Genomic DNA, 18,398 nt, shown 5'->3' on the forward strand with positions numbered 1-18,398 from the left:
TGGGGTAAAGTGAGCCAATGGCTTGGTAATATACTACTAACACAATTTCTCAAGTTATGAATAAATATTGTTTCACGCTGTAAACACACTCCCTCTTTATGCAAAATAGCAAAACATCACAGGAGAAATGGCTTAAGTTGCAAGATTTAATTTTGTAATCGATCTAAAGATTCTGACAGAAATGTTAAATAATACGAGGAATTTCACACAATTCAGCAATGCATGTTTACAGGTATAATTCTTGTATAAGTCACAGTGTATATTATTTTTTACAGAAGAAGCTGACAGCATCACCATTAAGGAAAAATATATAAGGTTTGTATGTGAAGCCCACTATGACCTGCATGTGTACCTTCATTTGATTTGAGACCGAAGTCAAAACATAAATACTTTACATGCATTTGGAAATTACAGCAAGGTTACACAAGACAGAATGAATATTTGATAAATATTGCTAAAGAATAATGCATAAATAAATAGTACAATCGTGGAAATATTGTCCATTGTTTTTTTTTTTTTAGCTTCTGATTTCAGGAATGATTCAGTGGATATGAGTGTAGAGTTGGTTGTCTCATTTTCTGTCCGGGATCCTGGATGTTCCCACAGAAACATATTTAATCCACTGTCACTGATGTCTCAGATCAGTGCCATATAACACATTGGACAAGAATGAATCTTTGTTTTTACTGACAAAGTACTTTCATCTCACAGATGGCAGTCACACTAATGTCAGGGAAATCAGTTATTGTTGGTTTGCCAGCAGCCATGACAGCAATGCCAGGGAGGCTGCAGTGACAAAACTGATTTTGTGGCTGACTCCACTGGAAGCTGTAAGTGAGTTGAAAAGAAAGCAAAACATTAGAATGATTCAGCCTTTGAAGTTATATATATATATATATATATATATATATATATATATATATATGTAAATCCCTCGTTGGCCCTCAATATTTCTTACCTATGCCATCAACGGTGATGGAGCTGCCTTCGATGTCGAAGCCAATGACAAATCCAGCTGCATTGATCAAAACATTAGCAATCTGAGTGTTGCTGGGAACTGACGTGCTGTCGAAACTGAGCGTCATTTCATTAATGACCGATCCATTTCTGTGGAAAGAGAGAAAAAGACACTGAAGGAACTGTCACACTTAAACCACTAAAATTGTTACACTGTGTGTCATGTATGAACAAATTACCTGAATGCCACCACCTCCAAGGCTCTGAAGGAAGACGGGAACTCGCGTTGGTAACGAGGTTGAAGCTGCAGAAAGGAAAAACAAATCAAAGGGTTATTTTGTTAATACTTATCCAGATTATATGACATTAGTCTAAAATGAAACTATCCTGATTGTCCACACTGTGACTGATAAAATCTGATACAGTAAGGGATACCCCCAGCTTTGATTGTGACGCTGAGACTTACCTGTTGCTTAATCATGGACGCTCTGTTTCTAAAGGCAGCAGATGATGAATCCAGCAAGTCACTTGTAAATGTGCTTTGGAGAGACCTGAAAGTCACCATCCTGACAGTGAGTGCTACAGTTGTTGTTGTCGTTGTTGGGGCAGTTGTGGTGGTGACAGTTATAGCTGTGCCATCAACAGTGATGGAGCTGCCTTCGATGTCAAAGCCAGAGACAGAATCAGTGGCACTGATCAACACATCAGAAATCTGACTGTCGTTGGGAACCGACGTGTTGTCAAAACTGAGTGTCATTTCATTAATGACCGATCCACTTCTGTGGAAAGAGAAACACACACTGAAGGAACTGTCACACTTAAACCACTAAAATTGTTACACTGTGAGTTATGTATGAACAAATTACCTGAATGCCACCACCTCCAAGGCTCTGAAGGAAGACGGGAACTCGCGTTGGTAACGAGGTTGAAGCTGCAGAAAGGAAAAACAAATCAAAGGGTTATTTTGTTAATACTTATCCATATTATATGACATTTGTCTAAAATGAAACTATCCTGATTGTCCACAGTCTGACTGATAAAATCTGATACAGTAAGGGATACCCCCAGCTTTGATTGTGACGCTGAGACTTACCTGTTGCTTAATCATGGACGCTCTGTTTCTAAAGGCAGCAGATGATGAATCCAGCAAGTCACTTGTAAATGTGCTTTGGAGAGACCTGAAAGTCACCATCCTGACAGTGAGTGCTACAGTTGTTGTTGTTGTTGGGGCAGTTGTTGTGGTTGGGGCAGTTGTTGTCGTGGCTGCTGTTGTTGTCGGGGCAGTTGTGGTAGTGGTGACTGTTGTGGTTGGGGCAGTTGTTGTAGTGGCTGCTGCTGTTGTTGTTGTTGCAGCAGTCGTTGTAGTGGCTGCTGTTGTCGTGGCTGCTGTTGTTGTTGGGGCAGTTGTTGTCGTGGCTGCTGTTGTTGTTGAGGCAGTTGTTGTCGTGGCTGCTGTTGTTGTTGGCGCAGTTGTTGTAGTGGCTGCTGTTGTTGTTGGCGCAGTTGTTGCTGTTGTGGGTGTTGTTGTTGGGACAGTTGTTGTAGTGGCTGCTGCTGCTGTTGTTGTTGGGGCAGTTGTTGTTGTGGCTGCTGTTGTTGTTGGCGCAGTTGTTGTAGTGGCTGCTGTTGTTGGCGCAGTTGTTGCTGTTGTGGGTGTTGTTGTTGGGACAGTTGTTGTAGTGGCTGCTGCTGTTGTTGTTGTTGCAGCAGTCGTTGTAGTGGCTGCTGTTGTCGTGGCTGCTGTTGTTGTTGGGGCAGTTGTTGTCGTGGCTGCTGTTGTTGTTGGGGCAGTTGTTGTTGTGGCTGCTGTTGTTGTTGGCGCAGTTGTTGTAGTGGCTGCTGTTGTTGGCGCAGTTGTTGCTGTTGTGGGTGTTGTTGTTGGGACAGTTGTTGTAGTGTCTGCTGCTGCTGTTGTTGTTGTTAGGGCAGTTGTTGTCAGGGTAGTTGTTGTAGTGGCTGTTGTTGTTGGGGTAGTTGTTGTCGTGGCTGCTGTTGTTGTCGGGGCAGTTGTGGTAGTGGCTGCTGCTGTTGTTGTTGTTGTTGCAGCAGTCGTAGTGGCTGCTGCTGTTGTTGTTGTTGCGGCAGTTGTTGTCGTGGCTGCTGTTGTTGTTGGGGCAGTTGTCGTCGTGGCTGCTGTTGTTGTTGGGGCAGTTGTTGTTGTGGCTGCTGTTGTTGTTGGGGCAGTTGTCGTGGCCGCTGTTGTTGTTGGGGCAGTTGTTGTTGTGGCTGCTGTTGTTGTTGGCGCAGTTGTTGATGTTGTTGTTGGGACAGTTGTTGTCAGGGTAGTTGTTGTAGTGGCTGTTGTTGTTGGGGTAGTTGTTGTCGTGGCTGCTGTTGTTGTCGGGACAGTTGTTGTCATGGCTGCTGTTGTTGTTGGCGCAGTTGTTGTTGTGGGTGTTGTTGTTGGGACAGTTGTTGTCGTGGCTGTTGTTGTGGCTTCTGTTGTTGTTGTTGGGACAGTTGTTGTCGAGGCTGCTGTTGTTGTTGGGACAATTGTTGTCGAGGCTGGTGTCGTTGTTGTTGGGACAGTTGTTGTCGTGTCTGCTGCTGCTGTTGTTGTTAGGGCAGTTGTTGTTGTTGGCGCAGTTGTTGTCGTGGCTGCTGTTGTTGTTGGGGCAGTTGTTGTCGTGGCTGCTGTTGTTGTTGGCACAGTTGTTGTAGTGGCTGCTGTTGTTGTTGTTGGGGCAGTTGTTGTCGTGGCTGCTGTTGTTGTTGTTGGGGCAGTTGTCGTGGCTGCTGTTGTTGTTGTTGGGGCAGTTGTTGTCGTGGCTGCTGTGGTTGTTGTTGGGGCAGTTGTTGTCGTGGCTGTTGTTGTTGTTGTGGCTTCTGTTGATGTTGGGACAGTTGTTGTCAAGGCTGGTGTCGTTGTTGCTGTTGTTAGGGCAGTTGTTGTCGTGGCTGCTGTTGTTGTTGTTGGGGCAGTTGTTGTAGTGGCTGCTGCTGTCGTGGTTGGGGCAGTTGTTGTTGCTGTTGTTGTTGTCGGGGCAGTTGTGGTGGTGACAGTTATAACTGTGCCATCAACAGTGATGGAGTTGCCTTCAATGTCGAAGCCAGTGACAGAATTAGTGGCATCGATCAACACATCAGAAATCTGACTGTCGTTGGGAACTGACGTGTTGTCAAAACTGAGTGTCATTTCATTAATGACCGATCCACTTCTGTGGAAAGAGAAACACACACTGAAGGAACTGTCACACTTAAACCACTAACATTGTTACACTGTGAGTTATGTATGAACAAATTACCTGAATCCCACCACCTCCAAGGCTCTGAAGGAAGACGGGAACTGACTTTTGTAACGAGGTTCAAGCTGCGGAAAGGAAAAACAAATCAAAGGGTTATTTTGTTAATACTTATCCATATTATATGATATTTGTCTAAAATGAAACTATCCTGATTGTCCACAGTCTGACTGATAAAATCTGATACAGTAAGGGATACCCCCAGCTTTGATTGTGACGCTGAGACTTACCTCGTCCTTAATCATGGAGGATCGGTTTCTAAAGGCAGCAGATGATGAATCCAGCAAGTCACTTGTAAATGTGCTTTGGAGAGACCTGAAAGTCACCATCCTGACAGTGAGTGCAACAGTTGTTGTTGTTGTTGAGGCAGTTGTTGTAGTGGCTGCTGTTGTTGTTGGCGCAGTTGTTGTTGTGGGTGTTGTTGTTGTTGGGACAGTTGTTGTCGTGGCTACTGCTGTTGTTGTTGTAGTGGCGACTGTTGTGGTTGGGGCAGTTGTTGTCGTGGCTGCTGTTGTTGTTGGGGCAGTTGTTGTAGTGGCTGCTGTTGTTGTTGGCGCAGTTGTTGTTGTGGGTGTTGTTGTTGTTGGGACAGTTGTTGTTGTGGCTGCTGTTGTTGTTGTTGGGGCAGTTGTTGTCGTGGCTGCTGTTGTTGTTGGCGCTGTTGTTGTCATGGCTGCTGTTGTTGTTGTTGGGGCAGTTGTTGTCGTGGCTGCTGTTGTTGTTGGCACAGTTGTTGTTGTGGCTGCTGTTGTTGTTGTTGGGGCAGTTGTTGTCGTGGCTGTTGTTGTTGTGGCTTCTGTTGTTGTTGTTGGGGTAGTTGTTGTTGGGGCAGTTGTTGTCGTGGCTGCTGTTGTTGTTGGCGCTGTTGTTGTCATGGCTGCTGTTGTTGTTGTTGGGGCAGTTGTTGTCGTGGCTGCTGTTGTTGTTGGCACAGTTGTTGTTGTGTCATCTGCTGCTGTTGTTGTTAGGGCAGTTGTTGTCGTGGCTGTTGTTGTTGTGGCTTCTGTTGTTGTTGTTGGGACAGTTGTTGTCAAGGCTGCTGTTGTTGTTGGGACAGTTGTTGTCGAGGCTGGTGTCGTTGTTGTTGGGACAGTTGTTGTCGTGTCTGCTGCTGCTGTTGTTGTTGTTAGGGCAGTTGTTGTCGTGGCTGCTGTTGTTGTTGGCGCAGTTGTTGTAGTGTCTGCTGTTGTTGTTCTGGCAGTTGTTGTCGTGGCTGCTGTTGTTGTTGGCACAGTTGTTGTTGTGTCATCTGCTGCTGTTGTTGTTAGGGCAGTTGTTGTCGTGGCTGTTGTTGTTGTTGTGGCTTCTGTTGTTGTTGTTGGGACAGTTGTTGTCGAGGCTGCTGTTGTTGTTGGGACAGTTGTTGTCGAGGCTGGTGTCGTTGTTGTTGAGACAGTTGTTGTCGTGTCTACTGCTGATGTTGTTGTTGTTAGGGCTGTAGTTGTAATGGCTAATGTCGTTGTTGGGACAGTTGTTGTCGTGTCTGCTGCTGCTGTTGTTGTTGTTAGGGCAGTTGTTGTCGTGGCTGCTGTTGTTGTTGGCGCAGTTGTTGTAGTTGCTGCTGTTGTTGTTGTTGGGGCAGTTGTTGTCGTGGCTGTTGTTGTTGGGACAGTTGTTGTCAAGGCTGGTGTCGTTGTTGCTGTTGTTGTTGTCGGGGCAGTTGTTGTCGTGGCTGCTGTTGTTGTTGTTGGGGCAGTTGTTGTAGTGGCTGCTGCTGTCGTGGTTGGGGCAGTTGTTGTTGCTGTTGTTGTTGTCGGGGCAGTTGTGGTGGTGACAGTTATAGCTGTGCCATCAACAGTGATGGAGCTGCCTTCAATGTCGAAGCCAGAGACAGAATCATTGGCATTGATTAACACATCAGAAATCTGAGTGTCGTTGGGAACTGACGTGCTGTCAAAACTGAGCGTCATTTCATTAATGACCGATCCACTTCTGTGGAAAGAGAGAAAAACACACTGAAGGAACTGTCACACTTAAACCACTAACATTGTTACACTGTAAGTTATGTATGAACAAATTACCTGAATGCCACCACCTCCAAGGCTCTGAAGGAAGACGGGAACTGACTTTTGTAACGAGGTTCAAGCTGCAGAAAGGAAAAACAAATCAAAGGGTTATTTTGTTAATACTTATCCATATTATATGATATTTGTCTAAAATGAAACGATCCTGATTGTCCACAGTCTGACTGATAAAATCTGATACAGTAAGGGATACCCCCAGCTTTGATTGTGACGCTGAGACTTACCTGTTGCTTAATCATGGATGATCTGTTTCTAAAGGCAGCAGATGATGAATCCAGCAAGTCACTTGTAAATGTTTCTCCAACGGACCTGAAAGTCACCATCCTGACAGTGAGTGCTACAGTTGTTGTCGAGGCAGTTGTTGTCGTGGCTGCTGCTGTTGTTGTCGGGGCAGTAGTGGTAGTGGCGACTGCTGCTATTGTTGTTGTTGGGGCAGTTGTTGTCGGGGCAGTTGTTGTCGTGGCTGCTGTTGTTGTTGTTGGGGCAATTGTTGTAGTGGCTGCTGCTGTTGTTGTTGTTGCGACAGTTGTTGTAGTGTCTGCTGCTGCTATTGTTGTTGTTAGGGCAGTTGTTGTCGGGGTAGATGTTGTTGTTGGGGTAGTTGTTGTCGTGGCTGCTGCTGTTGTTGTCGGGGCAGTAGTGGTAGTGGCGACTGCTGCTATTGTTGTTGTTGGGGCAGTTGTTGTCGGGGTAGTTGTTGTCGTGGCTGCTGTTGTTGTTGTTGGGGCAATTGTTGTAGTGGCTGCTGCTGTTGTTGTTGTTGCGACAGTTGTTGTAGTGTCTGCTGCTGCTATTGTTGTTGTTAGGGCAGTTGTTGTCGGGGTAGATGTTGTTGTTGGGGTAGTTGTTGTCGTGGCTGCTGTTGTTGTTGGGGCAATTGTTGTATTGGTTGCTGCTGTTGTTGTTGTTGTTGGGACAATTGTTGTAGTGTCTGCTGCTGCTATTGTTGTTGTTAGGGCAGTTGTTGTTGGGGTAGTTGTTGTCATGGCTGCTGCTGTTGTTGTTGGGGCAATTGTTGTAGTGGTTGCTGCTGTTGTTGTTGTTTTTGGGACAATTGTTGTAGTGTCTGCTGCTGCTATTGTTGTTGTTCGGTCAGTTGTTGTCGGGGCAGTTGTTGTAGTGGCTGCTGTTGTTGTTGGGGTAGTTGTTGTCGTGGCTGCTGTTGTTTTTGGGGTAGTTGTTGTTGTGGCTGCTGCTGTTGTTGTTGTTGGGACAGTTGTTGTAGTGTCTGCTGCTGCTATTGTTGTTGTTGGGGCAGTTGTTGTCGGGGTAGTTGTTGTTGTTGGGGTAGTTGTTGTCGTGGCTGCTGTTGTTGTTGTTGGGGTAATTGTTGTAGTGGCTGCTGCTGCTATTGTTGTTGTTAGGGCAGTTGTTGTCGGGGTAGTTGTTGTTGTTGGGGTAGTTGTTGTCGTGGCTGCTGTTGTTGTTGTTGGGGCAATTGTTGTAGTGTCTGCTGCTGCTATTGTTGTTGTTAGGTCAGTTGTTGTCGGGGTAGTTGTTGTAGTGGCTGCTGTTGTTGTTGGGGCAATTGTTGTAGTGTCTGCTGCTGCTATTGTTGTTGTTAGGGCAGTTGTTGTTGGGGTAGTTGTTGTCATGGCTGCTGCTGTTGTTGTTGGGGCAATTGTTGTAGTGGTTGCTGCTGTTGTTGTTGTTTTTGGGACAATTGTTGTAGTGTCTGCTGCTGCTATTGTTGTTGTTCGGTCAGTTGTTGTCGGGGCAGTTGTTGTAGTGGCTGCTGTTGTTGTTGGGGTAGTTGTTGTCGTGGCTGCTGTTGTTTTTGGGGTAGTTGTTGTTGTGGCTGCTGCTGTTGTTGTTGTTGGGACAGTTGTTGTAGTGTCTGCTGCTGCTATTGTTGTTGTTGGGGCAGTTGTTGTCGGGGTAGTTGTTGTTGTTGGGGTAGTTGTTGTCGTGGCTGCTGTTGTTGTTGTTGGGGTAATTGTTGTAGTGGCTGCTGCTGCTATTGTTGTTGTTAGGGCAGTTGTTGTCGGGGTAGTTGTTGTTGTTGGGGTAGTTGTTGTCGTGGCTGCTGTTGTTGTTGTTGGGGCAATTGTTGTAGTGTCTGCTGCTGCTATTGTTGTTGTTAGGTCAGTTGTTGTCGGGGTAGTTGTTGTAGTGGCTGCTGTTGTTGTTGGGGCAATTGTTGTAGTGGCTGCTGCTGCTATTGTTGTTGTTAGGGCAGTTGTTGTCGGGGTAGTTGTTGTTGTTGGGGTAGTTGTTGTCGTGGCTGCTGTTGTTGTTGTTGGGGTAATTGTTGTAGTGGCTGCTGCTGCTATTGTTGTTGTTAGGGCAGTTGTTGTCGGGGTAGTTGTTGTTGTTGGGGTAGTTGTTGTCGTGACTGCTGTTGTTGTTGTTGGGGCAATTGTTGTAGTGGCTGCTGCTGTTGTTGTTGTTGTTGTTGGGACAGTTGTTGTAGTGTCTGCTGTTGCTGTTGTTGTTGTTAGGGCAGTTGTTGTCGGGGTAGTTGTTGTCAGGGTAGTTGTTGTGGCTGCTGTTGTTGTTGTCGGGGCAGCTGTTGTAGTGGCTGCTGTTGTAGTGGCTGCTGTTGTTGTCGCAGCTGCTGCTGTTGTTGTCGGGGTTGCTCTTGTTGTTGTATTGGCTACTGTTGTTGTTGTTTGGGCAGTTGTTGTTGATGTTTGTGTGGTCGCAAACCCCATAGTAGCTATTCACAACAATGATTTATTTACAATTAATTTTCTCAATTTTATTGCAAATAATTAAATTTTTTCTACAGGTGAAAATCAAAGTCATCCTTTTTTCAGCTCTTCTAAAAACATCCCAAGTTAATTAAAGTGCTCCACAAAAGAGTCTTTAAGAAATGATTGTATGAAATGAAGTATTTTACCACATCACTTTTTTTCAGTAAGCCATTTGCTCATGCTTGACAGACAATCATGATATAACTGTGATATAATATCATACCTTAATTGATTGAATATCAATGTACATCACCTACCTATTAGAATCAGAAAAGCTGATACGCTCCACCTGGAAGCCATGGTGTCAATGAATCTATAAGATGGAACAAAACAACAAAAGCATCTCAAAAAGGGTGAGTGCGAAAGAGAGCCCTTAAGAACCATCATCACACATCACAGCAGAGGTTGATGACGATAATGACAATTTATCACTTTAAACAAAAAGCTAATTAGTGCAATTATATAACAAATATTTTCCCAAACCTTTGAATTGTTTATGAGGATTTAAACCAATAACTTTACACACTTTCAATTACTCGAACTCTAATAGCTACCTCAAAAAACAACGAAGCACTCCTGTATGTTGAAAATCCTGGACACTGTACATTAAAGAAGAGGATTATTAGACTTACCAAAAAAACAAAAGATGAAAATCCGTTTTTGTCTCCTCGTTGAAGAAAAAAGTTTTTATACTCCGTCAAATCCACGTATGTGTCCTCCTTCTGTGATATTTCTTATATGAAGGCCATTTATATATTGGTGACAGACAGAAGCAAATGACGTGACTCATTGTTTACACATTTTTTTAAGATGTTGTGGCTTCTATTCATATGAACAATTATCATTTAGTCTGTGACGTTCTTGGCAGAGAACTAAGGTATACTCCCTTCTTTTGAATATTCAAAGAAACAAAACAAGACATTATAGTCAGGTATTCCATGGGAATGTTGAAGAAAGGTCAACCAGCCTGACATAAAACAATGACAAATATAACGTCTGAAGTTCGCGTAAAGGGAAGTGTCAAAACGTCACCTGTAACGTCAAGTTACAGATTGTGATCTATTATTGAAGAAATATTTAATTGTGAAGTGAAGGTCTATTCTCCAATACTGTGGCATTTGTTTGCTGTCATTCATCATCATAATGTCTCCAGTGTGTAGTAGAGGATCATCTCCCATATATACAACAATATAGTCGATATTAACACATTTCATTTGAAGGTATAGCCTTCAATATTTTTGTAACAAATTGATTTGCACAAGCTAAAAATAAGACATTTTGAGTTGCTGTAAGTGGTGTCCTGATGCAAGCTCATGTTATCTAAAACTATGTAACAATAGAATCTGAATAACGTCTCATATGTTTACATTTTACCCTCCTTCACTCTCATCATAGCAGGAAAATTTCTTTTTCTTTGCATTGTTTCAGTGAGGACAATGACAGTTTTAAATGGTGAAAGTGGGGCTTTTATGATATGACAATGTGCACTGTGATATTAATAATACAGGATATCCATTGTATTTGTGAATGACAAATACTTAAACTTTTTAAATGAATTCTTAACATGATTAACTGACATGCTCGCGTTGTGATCTCAGCCTGAGTGTCTCCTCTTTTTTCCAGTTTCATCTTTCACCTGAGTATGTGTGTGCCTGTTTATAACCAAACAGGATTGTGGCTGTTGCACTGGAAGGATGACACACCTCCAACCCATCTCTCACTAAGTGAGGAGGTCCTGAACTTGCACCCACTCATCACTTGATTACCCTGTTTGACATGTGTCATCAACCCTTAAGGCCACAGACCCGGCGCTCTGTTTGCTTGAAGACTCTTGGTGAGTAGATTTTGTTTTGGATAGTTTGTACCTGTCTCTCCTCTGACCTGTCCCTGTTGGGAACCACCACCTTTTACTGCAGTGTTAATCCCCCACAGTATGGAGGATCAAAGGGACAGAATGAAATATATAAATAAATAATTACTTAAATGTGTCATTAATTAATTAAAATACCAGTTTATTGCATGGACCTGTTGCAGCGCTTCATGAATTTATTCTGTCTGTCAAACTCAAAGTCAAAGTCAGTGGGTGGGGCTCACGCAAATCAAGTCTGATTGATTGCTTTGGTGAAGTCTGGGCGTCTTTCAAAACATTGCAGCTATGCAGGGTGTTCTCCAACTTTCTCTGGAGTTGGAGATAGACATTTTACACCTTGCAGAATATGTGGAAGCGGGACCTGCTGACCCAGAGCACATAGCATGTAAAGCAGAGGAATTTATGGAAGTTTTTGATGTTTTATCCTCACTTTCTGACCGAGATAATGACCGCAAATTTCTCCCAAGCAATATATGTTGACTTTTTAGACAACATCCTGGTGACTTTTTCTGACAACTTTTTCATCAGAAAGAGCTGTTGTTGTCGTGGCAGTTGTTGTTTTGGTAGTTATTGGTGTTGTCTGGGCAGTTGTGGTTGTTGTTGAATCTGTTGTTGTTGGAGTTGGGGTTGTCATGGTTTCAGAAATAGTTGTTGTAGGTGGTATGTTTTTCTGAAATTTTGTGGCCGTTGCATTAGTGGCATTTATTGTTGTCTGGGGGGAGGATTGTCGTATTCGCGTGTGCAGTTGTCCTTGCTGTCTTTGTTGTAGAAAGTGTTGCTGCATTTCACATTTGTCAAATCCAAAGCAACTATTGAGAACGGAGGTTAAGGGAATTTTTTTTAATAATAATATAATCACTTCCTGCCTATTTTATTTGTCCAAATATCCTTGTGACAGCGGAATGTGACGTATCAAATTCATTTTTGAGTTTAAGTACACTTAAACTATGGAAATGAGACCAGAGAAAAGATATCAGTGTAACACCGTGCATCTTACCTGATACAATCAGGAAACATTACATCATCAGTATGTGAACAGGGAGTCGCACAGTGATTGATTTATGGCAAAACTAGATCTTAGAATGAAGCATTAATGTGTGCAAATTTTGAATACAGCTTCAGAGAGGAAAATATCAGTGAAATGTAACTGAGAAACCGTTGAAGCCATTTATAAAAAAATAAAACGAAAGAAAGCAGAGGGATGTGTCAGTTTAATATGTTGGGACAATAAACCTTATATTTGTTGTACACATATACACTCACCGGCCACTTTATTAGGTACACCTGTCCAACTGCTCTTTAACACTTAATTTCTAATCAGCCAATCACATGGCGGCAACTCAGTGCATTTAGGCATGTAGACATGGTCAAGACAATCTCCTGCAGTTCAAACCGAGCATCAGTATGGGGAAGAAAGGTGGTTTGAGTGACTTTGAAGGTGGCATGGTTGTTGGTGCCAGAAGGGCTGGTCTGAGTATTTCAGAAACTGCTGATCTACTGGGATTTTCACGCACAACCATCTCTAGGGTTTACAGAGAATGGTCCGAAAAAGAAAAAATATCCAGTGAGCGGCAGTTCTGTGGGCGGAAATGCCTTGTTGATGCCAGAGGTCAGAGGAGAATGGCCAGACTGGTTCGAGCTGATAGAAAGGCAAAAGTGACTCAAATAACCACCCGTTACAACCAAGGTAGGCAGAAGAGCATCTCTGAACGCACAGTACGTCGAACTTTGAGGCAGATGGGCTACAGCAGCAGAAGACCACACCGGGTGCCACTCCTTTCAGCTAAGAACAGGAAACTGAGGCTACAATTTGCACAAGCTCATGGAAATTGGACAGTAGAAGATTGGAAAAACGTTGCCTGGTCTGATGAGTCTCGATTTCTGCTGCGACATTCGGATGGTAGGGTCAGAATTTGGCGTCAACAACATGAAAGCATGGATCCATCCTGCCTTGTATCAACGGTTCAGGCTGGTGGTGGTGGTGTAATGGTGTGGGGAATATTTTCTTGGCACCAATTGAGCATCGTTGCAATGCCACAGCCTACCTGAGTATTGTTGCTGACCCTGTCCATCCCTTTATGACCACAATGTACCCAACTTCTGATGGCTACTTTCAGCAGGATAATGCGCCATGTCATAAAGCTGGAATCATCTCAGACTGGTTTCTTGAACATGACAATGAGTTCACTGTACTCAAATGGCCTCCACAGTCACCAGATCTCATCTTGTTGAATCTATGCCACGAAGAATTGAGGCAGTTCTGAAGGCAAAAGGGGGTCCAACCCGTTACTAGCATGGTGTACCTAATAAAGTGGCCGGTGAGTGTATATAAAAAATGTAAGCGCACTCACCCAAAATCAAAATAAGGTGAAAAAAATCCCTCTTCTTTTTTTTTTTTTTTCTTTTTTTTAATACACTTCATTTCAACGGCACAACACTGGAAATGCTTCACTTATGTAAAAGTAAAGCTCTATTACACCTGTATGCACTGAAAGACAATACAAGCTACATACAAGATATACAAATGTAAATTAACAGCATCTATTTACCCTTACAACCTGCTAGATTCTTGTACCATGGCAACCTCCCATGTCTTTCTAATGTCACACAATATGACAATATGTTGGCTCATTCTGACTATGAGAATGAACTTTACAGTTTACAACCATCATATTTATCTGAAAATATAAATATGATGTCATTTATGAAAATATAAAGGGGAGAATGGGGTAAGATGACCCCCCTTGTATCTAGATAACCGTGCACGTTTTGCCATGTGACCATAAATTCAGGAAGCACCCATCATTTCCATCTTATTGTGATGCAGAGAAGCACATGGGAGAAGTAGTACCGTATTTTGTGGACCATAAGGCGCACAGCATTATGAGGCGCAGTATCAATGAACGGGTCTATTTTCATACATAAGGCGCATGATAAAACCTATATAAAGTGAAACAAAATAGTCAGGTAAGTCAAACTGATTATGACATGGATATGAAAATTGGGTTTGCGTTAAAACCTAACGTTGGCTTGCTGTCTACTTATAGTAAGGTAACATTGACCTTATGGTGGTTATGGTGGCTGGATGGTGGTTGGTCCCCAGCACTACATTTATCGAACGTTGTCTGACGTTGCAACCCATATCCAACCAAGGACCAACGTGAATACAACGCCCCTGTGTCAGCTAGGAATGCTCTGACAATCCATCAAACGGAGCGGCTTTGTCGCTTACCAAAGTCGCACTAAAACATTTTGGCAGATTTTTGAGAGCAGTGTACCATATAAACTGGTTTCAAGGTCAGGAAGCACAACAAGATTTCATACATGACTGTTATGTCAAAGCAAATTTATCCGGGTCTATAATTGTAGATTATACGTGTTGGGGATTTTTACTAACGTATAAAATCATGTGAAACATTTCACTAAAGATTAGCCTGAATTTTCTAAGATAGCCTGTTTTTTCCAAAATGGTGGCTATGGGGTAAAGTGAGCCAATGGCTTGGTAATATACTAGTAATACAATTTCTCAAGTTATGAATAAATATTGTTTCACGCTGTAAACACACTCCCTCTTTATGCAAAATAGCAAAACATCACAGGAGAAATGGCTTAAGTTGCAAGATTTAATTTTGTAATCGTGAAGATTCTGACAGAAATGATAAATAATACGAGGAATTTCACACAATTCAGCAATGCATGTTTACAGGTATAATTCTTGTATAAGTCACAGTGTATATTATTTTTTACAGAAGAAGCTGACAGCATCACCATTAAGGAAAAATATATAAGGTTTGTATGTGAAGCCCACTATGACCTGCGTGTGTACCTTCATTTGATTTGAGACCGAAGTCAAAACATAAATACTTTACATGCATTTGGAAATTAGAGGTTACATAAGACAGAATGAATATTTGATAAATATTGCTAAAGAATAATCCATAAATAAATAGTACAATCGTGGAAATATTGCTGATTTTTTTTTTTTTTGTTTGTTTTCTTAACCTTCTGATTTCAGGAATGATTCAGTGGATATGAGTGTAGAGTTGATTGTCTCATTTTCTGTCCGGGATCCTGGATGTTCCCACAGAAACATATTTAATCCACTGTCACTGATGTCTCAGATCAGTGCCATATAACACATTGGACAAGAATGAATCTTTGTTTTTACTGACAAAGTACTTTCATCTCACAGATGGCACTCACACTAATGTCAGGGAAATCAGTTATTGTTGGTTTGCCAGCAGCCATGACAGCAATGCCAGGGAAGCTGCAGTGACAAAACTGATTTTGTGGCTGACTCCACTGGAAGCTGTAAGTGAGTTGAAAAGAAAGCAAAACATTAGAATGATTCAGCCTTTGAAGTTATATATATATATATATATATATATATATATATATATATATATTGTAAATCCCTCGTTGGCCCTCAATATTTCTTACCTATGCCATCAACGGTGATGGAGCTGCCTTCGATGTCGAAGCCAATGACAAATCCAGCTGCATTGATCAAAACATTAGCAATCTGAGTGTTGTTGGGAACTGATGTGCTGTCGAAACTGAGCGTCATTTCATTAATGATCGATCCATTTCTGTGGAAAGAGAGAAAAAGACACTGAAGGAACTGTCACACTTAAACCACTAAAATTGTTACACTGTGTGTTATGTATGAACAAATTACCTGAATGCCACCACCTCCAAGGCTCTGAAGGAAGACGGGAATGCTTGTTGGTAACGAGGTTGAAGCTGCAGAAAGGAAAAACAAATCAAAGGGTTATTTTGTTAATACTTCCAGATTATATGACATTTGTCTAAAATGAAACTATCCTGATTGTCCACAGTCTGACTGATAAAATCTGATACAGTAAGGGATACCCCCAGCTTTGATTGTGACGCTGAGACTTACCTGTTGCTTAATCATGGACGCTCTGTTTCTAAAGGCAGCAGATGATGAATCCAGCAAGTCACTTGTAAATGTGCTTTGGAGAGACCTGAAAGTCACCATCCTGACAGTGAGTGCTACAGTTGTTGTTGTCGTTGTTGGGGCAGTTGTTGCTGTTGTCGGGGCATTTGTTGCTGTTGGGGAAGTTGCTGTTGTTGGCGCAGTTGTTCTTGTTGGGTCAGTTGCAGGATTGGTGGTTGTAGTTCCATCAGAAAGTGGACTTACTATAAAATATGAAAGAATATAAAAAAATATTAGGTTTTGCACTTTATCCAGTTTAGATGTCAATAACCTCACTATATATATATATATATATATATATATATATATATATATATATATATATATGTATGTATGTATGTATGTATGTTATAAATATAGTTTAGAGTGATGCATGGCATTGTGTTGACTTACCTAATACATTTATGGTGCTGGTATTTATGGTCAAGTTGAACATACTAGCGGAAGCATTTGCATTGTCGACAAAGGTTTGAACGACAACATTATTCTGCGGCAGTTCTGAAATGGGAGTAGTCCGGTTGAAGATGACCTCTAGTTGTACTTCAGTTATATTCATTGGTGTTGTTCTTGGAGAAACAGACCTGCATGAAACATGAAATTGCATGAAACCAAACGAAAGAAATGGCAAATAACAAAATGCGACACTTGTGTTACAAAAAATGTGTGAATAATAAACGACACAATCAAGAACCCAATTCTGCATATGAAGTAAAAAGAGTTTGTAGTACCTGAACGCTCTCACAATGCACCGACTAAACTGACGGCCAAACATATTTTTGTAGGTCAATTCACACTAGAAATAGAGAACACATTTAATGTCATTACAAAATTTCCATAATTTAAATATAAATAGACAATTTAGCTGAAACAAATCTACAACTAAAATAATTTTGATTTAAATATAACTTAACCATACATGTAAAACATTCACCAACAAAATGGAAAATGTATTCAATTAGAAATGTTACTCACCGTCTGTACAACGCGTCGTTCAAGCGCTTTAAATTGGGGGCTGCTTCGGTTTCTGAGTTCAGGTGAAAATGGCTCTTCTGACAAATCGACAGAGAGAACATAAGTGGGTTCACTTGCTGCTGGGGCAGGTGTTGTAATGGCTGCTGTTGTTGTTGGGGCAGTGGTTCTAGTAGCTGCAGTTGTTGTCTGGGCAGTTGTTGTAGTTGCTGCTGTTGTTGTGGTCGGGGCAGTTGTTGTAGTGGCTGCCGTTGTTGTGGTCGGGGCAGTTGTTGTAGTGGCTGCTGTTGTTGTCTGGGCAGTTGTTGTAGTTGCTGCTGTTGTTGTGGTCGGGGCAGTTGTTGTAGTGGCTGCCGTTGTTGTGGTCGGGGCAGTTGTTGTAGTTGCTGCTGCCGTTGTTGTCGGGGCAGTTGTGGTGGTGACAGTTATAGCTGTGCCATCAACAGTGATGGAGTTGCCTTCGATGTCGAAGCCAGAGACAGAATCAGTGGCATTGATTAACACATCAGAAATCTGAGTGTTGTTGGGAACTGATGTGTTGTCAAAACTGAGTGTCATTTCATTAATGACCGATCCACTTCTGTGGAAAGAGAGAAAAACACACTGAAGGAACTGTCACACTTAAACCACTAAAATTGTTACACTGTGAGTTATGTATGAACAAATTACCTGAATGCCACCACCTCCAAGGCCCTGAAGGAAGACGGGAACGCTTGTTGGTAACGAGGTTGAAGCTGCAGAAAGGAAAAACAAATCAAAGGGTTATTTTTTTCATACTTATCCATATTATATGACATTTGTCTAAAATGAAACTATCCTGATTGTCCACACTGTGACTGATAAAATCTGATACAGTAAGGGATACCCCCAGCTTTGATTGTGACGCTGAGACTTACCTGTTGCTTAATCATGGAGGATCTGTTTCTAAAGGCAGCAGATGATGAATTCAGCAATTCACTTGTAAATGTGCTTTGGAGAGACCTGAAAGTCACCATCCTGACAGTGAGTGCTACAGTTGTTGTTGTTGTTGAGGCAGTTGTTGTAGTGGCTGCTGTTGTTGTTGTTGCGGCAGTTGTTGTAGTGGCTGCTGTTGTTGTTGTTGGGGCAGTTGTTGTAGTGGCTGCTGTTGTTGTTGTTGGGGCAGTTGTTGTCGTGGCTGCTGTTGTTGTTGTTGGGACAGTTGTTGTGGTTGGGGCAGTTGTTGTGGTTGGGGCAGTTGTTGTCGTGGCTACTGTTGTTGTTGTTGTTGGGACAGTTGTGGTAGTGGCGACTGTTGTGGTTGGGGCAGTTGTTGTAGTGGATGCTGCTGTTGTTGTCGGGGCAGTTGTAGTGGTTGCTGTTGTTGTTGTTGGGGCAGTTGTTGTAGTGGCTGCCGTTGTTGTTGTCGGGGCGGTTGTTGTAGTGGCTGCTGTTGTTGTCGCGGCAGTTGTCGTGGCTGCTGTTGTTGTTGTCGGGGCAGTTGTAGTGGTTGCTGTTGTTGTTGTTGGGGCAGTTGTGGTAGTGGCTGCCGTTGTTGTGGTCGGGGCAGTTGTTGTCGTGGCTGCTGTTGTTGTTGTTGGGACAGTTGTTGTGGTTGGGGCAGTTGTTGTGGTTGGGGCAGTTGTTGTCGTGGCTACTGTTGTTGTTGTTGTTGGGACAGTTGTGGTAGTGGCGACTGTTGTGGTTGGGGCAGTTGTTGTA

At 42.6% G+C, this 18,398-nt stretch overlaps 1 protein-coding gene and 1 long non-coding RNA gene across 3 annotated transcripts; both read right to left on the reverse strand.

Annotated features, from left to right (window-relative positions):
- Positions 1-151: 151 nt before the first annotated feature.
- Positions 152-17,854, reverse strand: LOC115058746 (cell wall protein DAN4-like). Of its 2 annotated transcripts, XM_029526230.1 has the most exons (10): positions 17,615-17,854; positions 17,388-17,452; positions 16,722-17,298; positions 16,478-16,542; positions 16,143-16,330; positions 15,789-15,952; positions 1,424-1,519; positions 1,197-1,261; positions 959-1,107; positions 152-828 (listed from the first exon to the last, which is right to left on the reverse strand). In XM_029526230.1, exons 1-10 carry the CDS (start codon positions 17,711-17,713, stop codon positions 743-745), a joined length of 1,554 nt encoding a protein of 517 aa, XP_029382090.1. In that variant the 5' UTR covers positions 17,714-17,854; the 3' UTR covers positions 152-742. The 2 variants fall into 2 exon arrangements, with proteins under 2 accessions (XP_029382090.1, XP_029382089.1); XM_029526229.1 differs by lacking the exons at positions 152-828; positions 959-1,107; positions 1,197-1,261; positions 1,424-1,519 and adding exons at positions 14,399-15,098; positions 15,230-15,378; positions 15,468-15,532 and having other exon boundaries at positions 15,693-15,952.
- On the reverse strand, positions 8,750-9,642 carry LOC115058747 (uncharacterized). Its single transcript, XR_003842133.1, has 3 exons — positions 9,552-9,642; positions 9,177-9,232; positions 8,750-8,882 (listed from the first exon to the last, which is right to left on the reverse strand). It is a non-coding gene; the product is annotated as an uncharacterized LOC115058747 (long non-coding RNA).
- Positions 17,855-18,398: the final 544 nt, after the last annotated feature.

This window comes from Echeneis naucrates, chromosome 18, assembly GCF_900963305.1.
Source record: "Echeneis naucrates chromosome 18, fEcheNa1.1, whole genome shotgun sequence".
NCBI lineage: Eukaryota > Metazoa > Chordata > Actinopteri > Carangiformes > Echeneidae > Echeneis > Echeneis naucrates.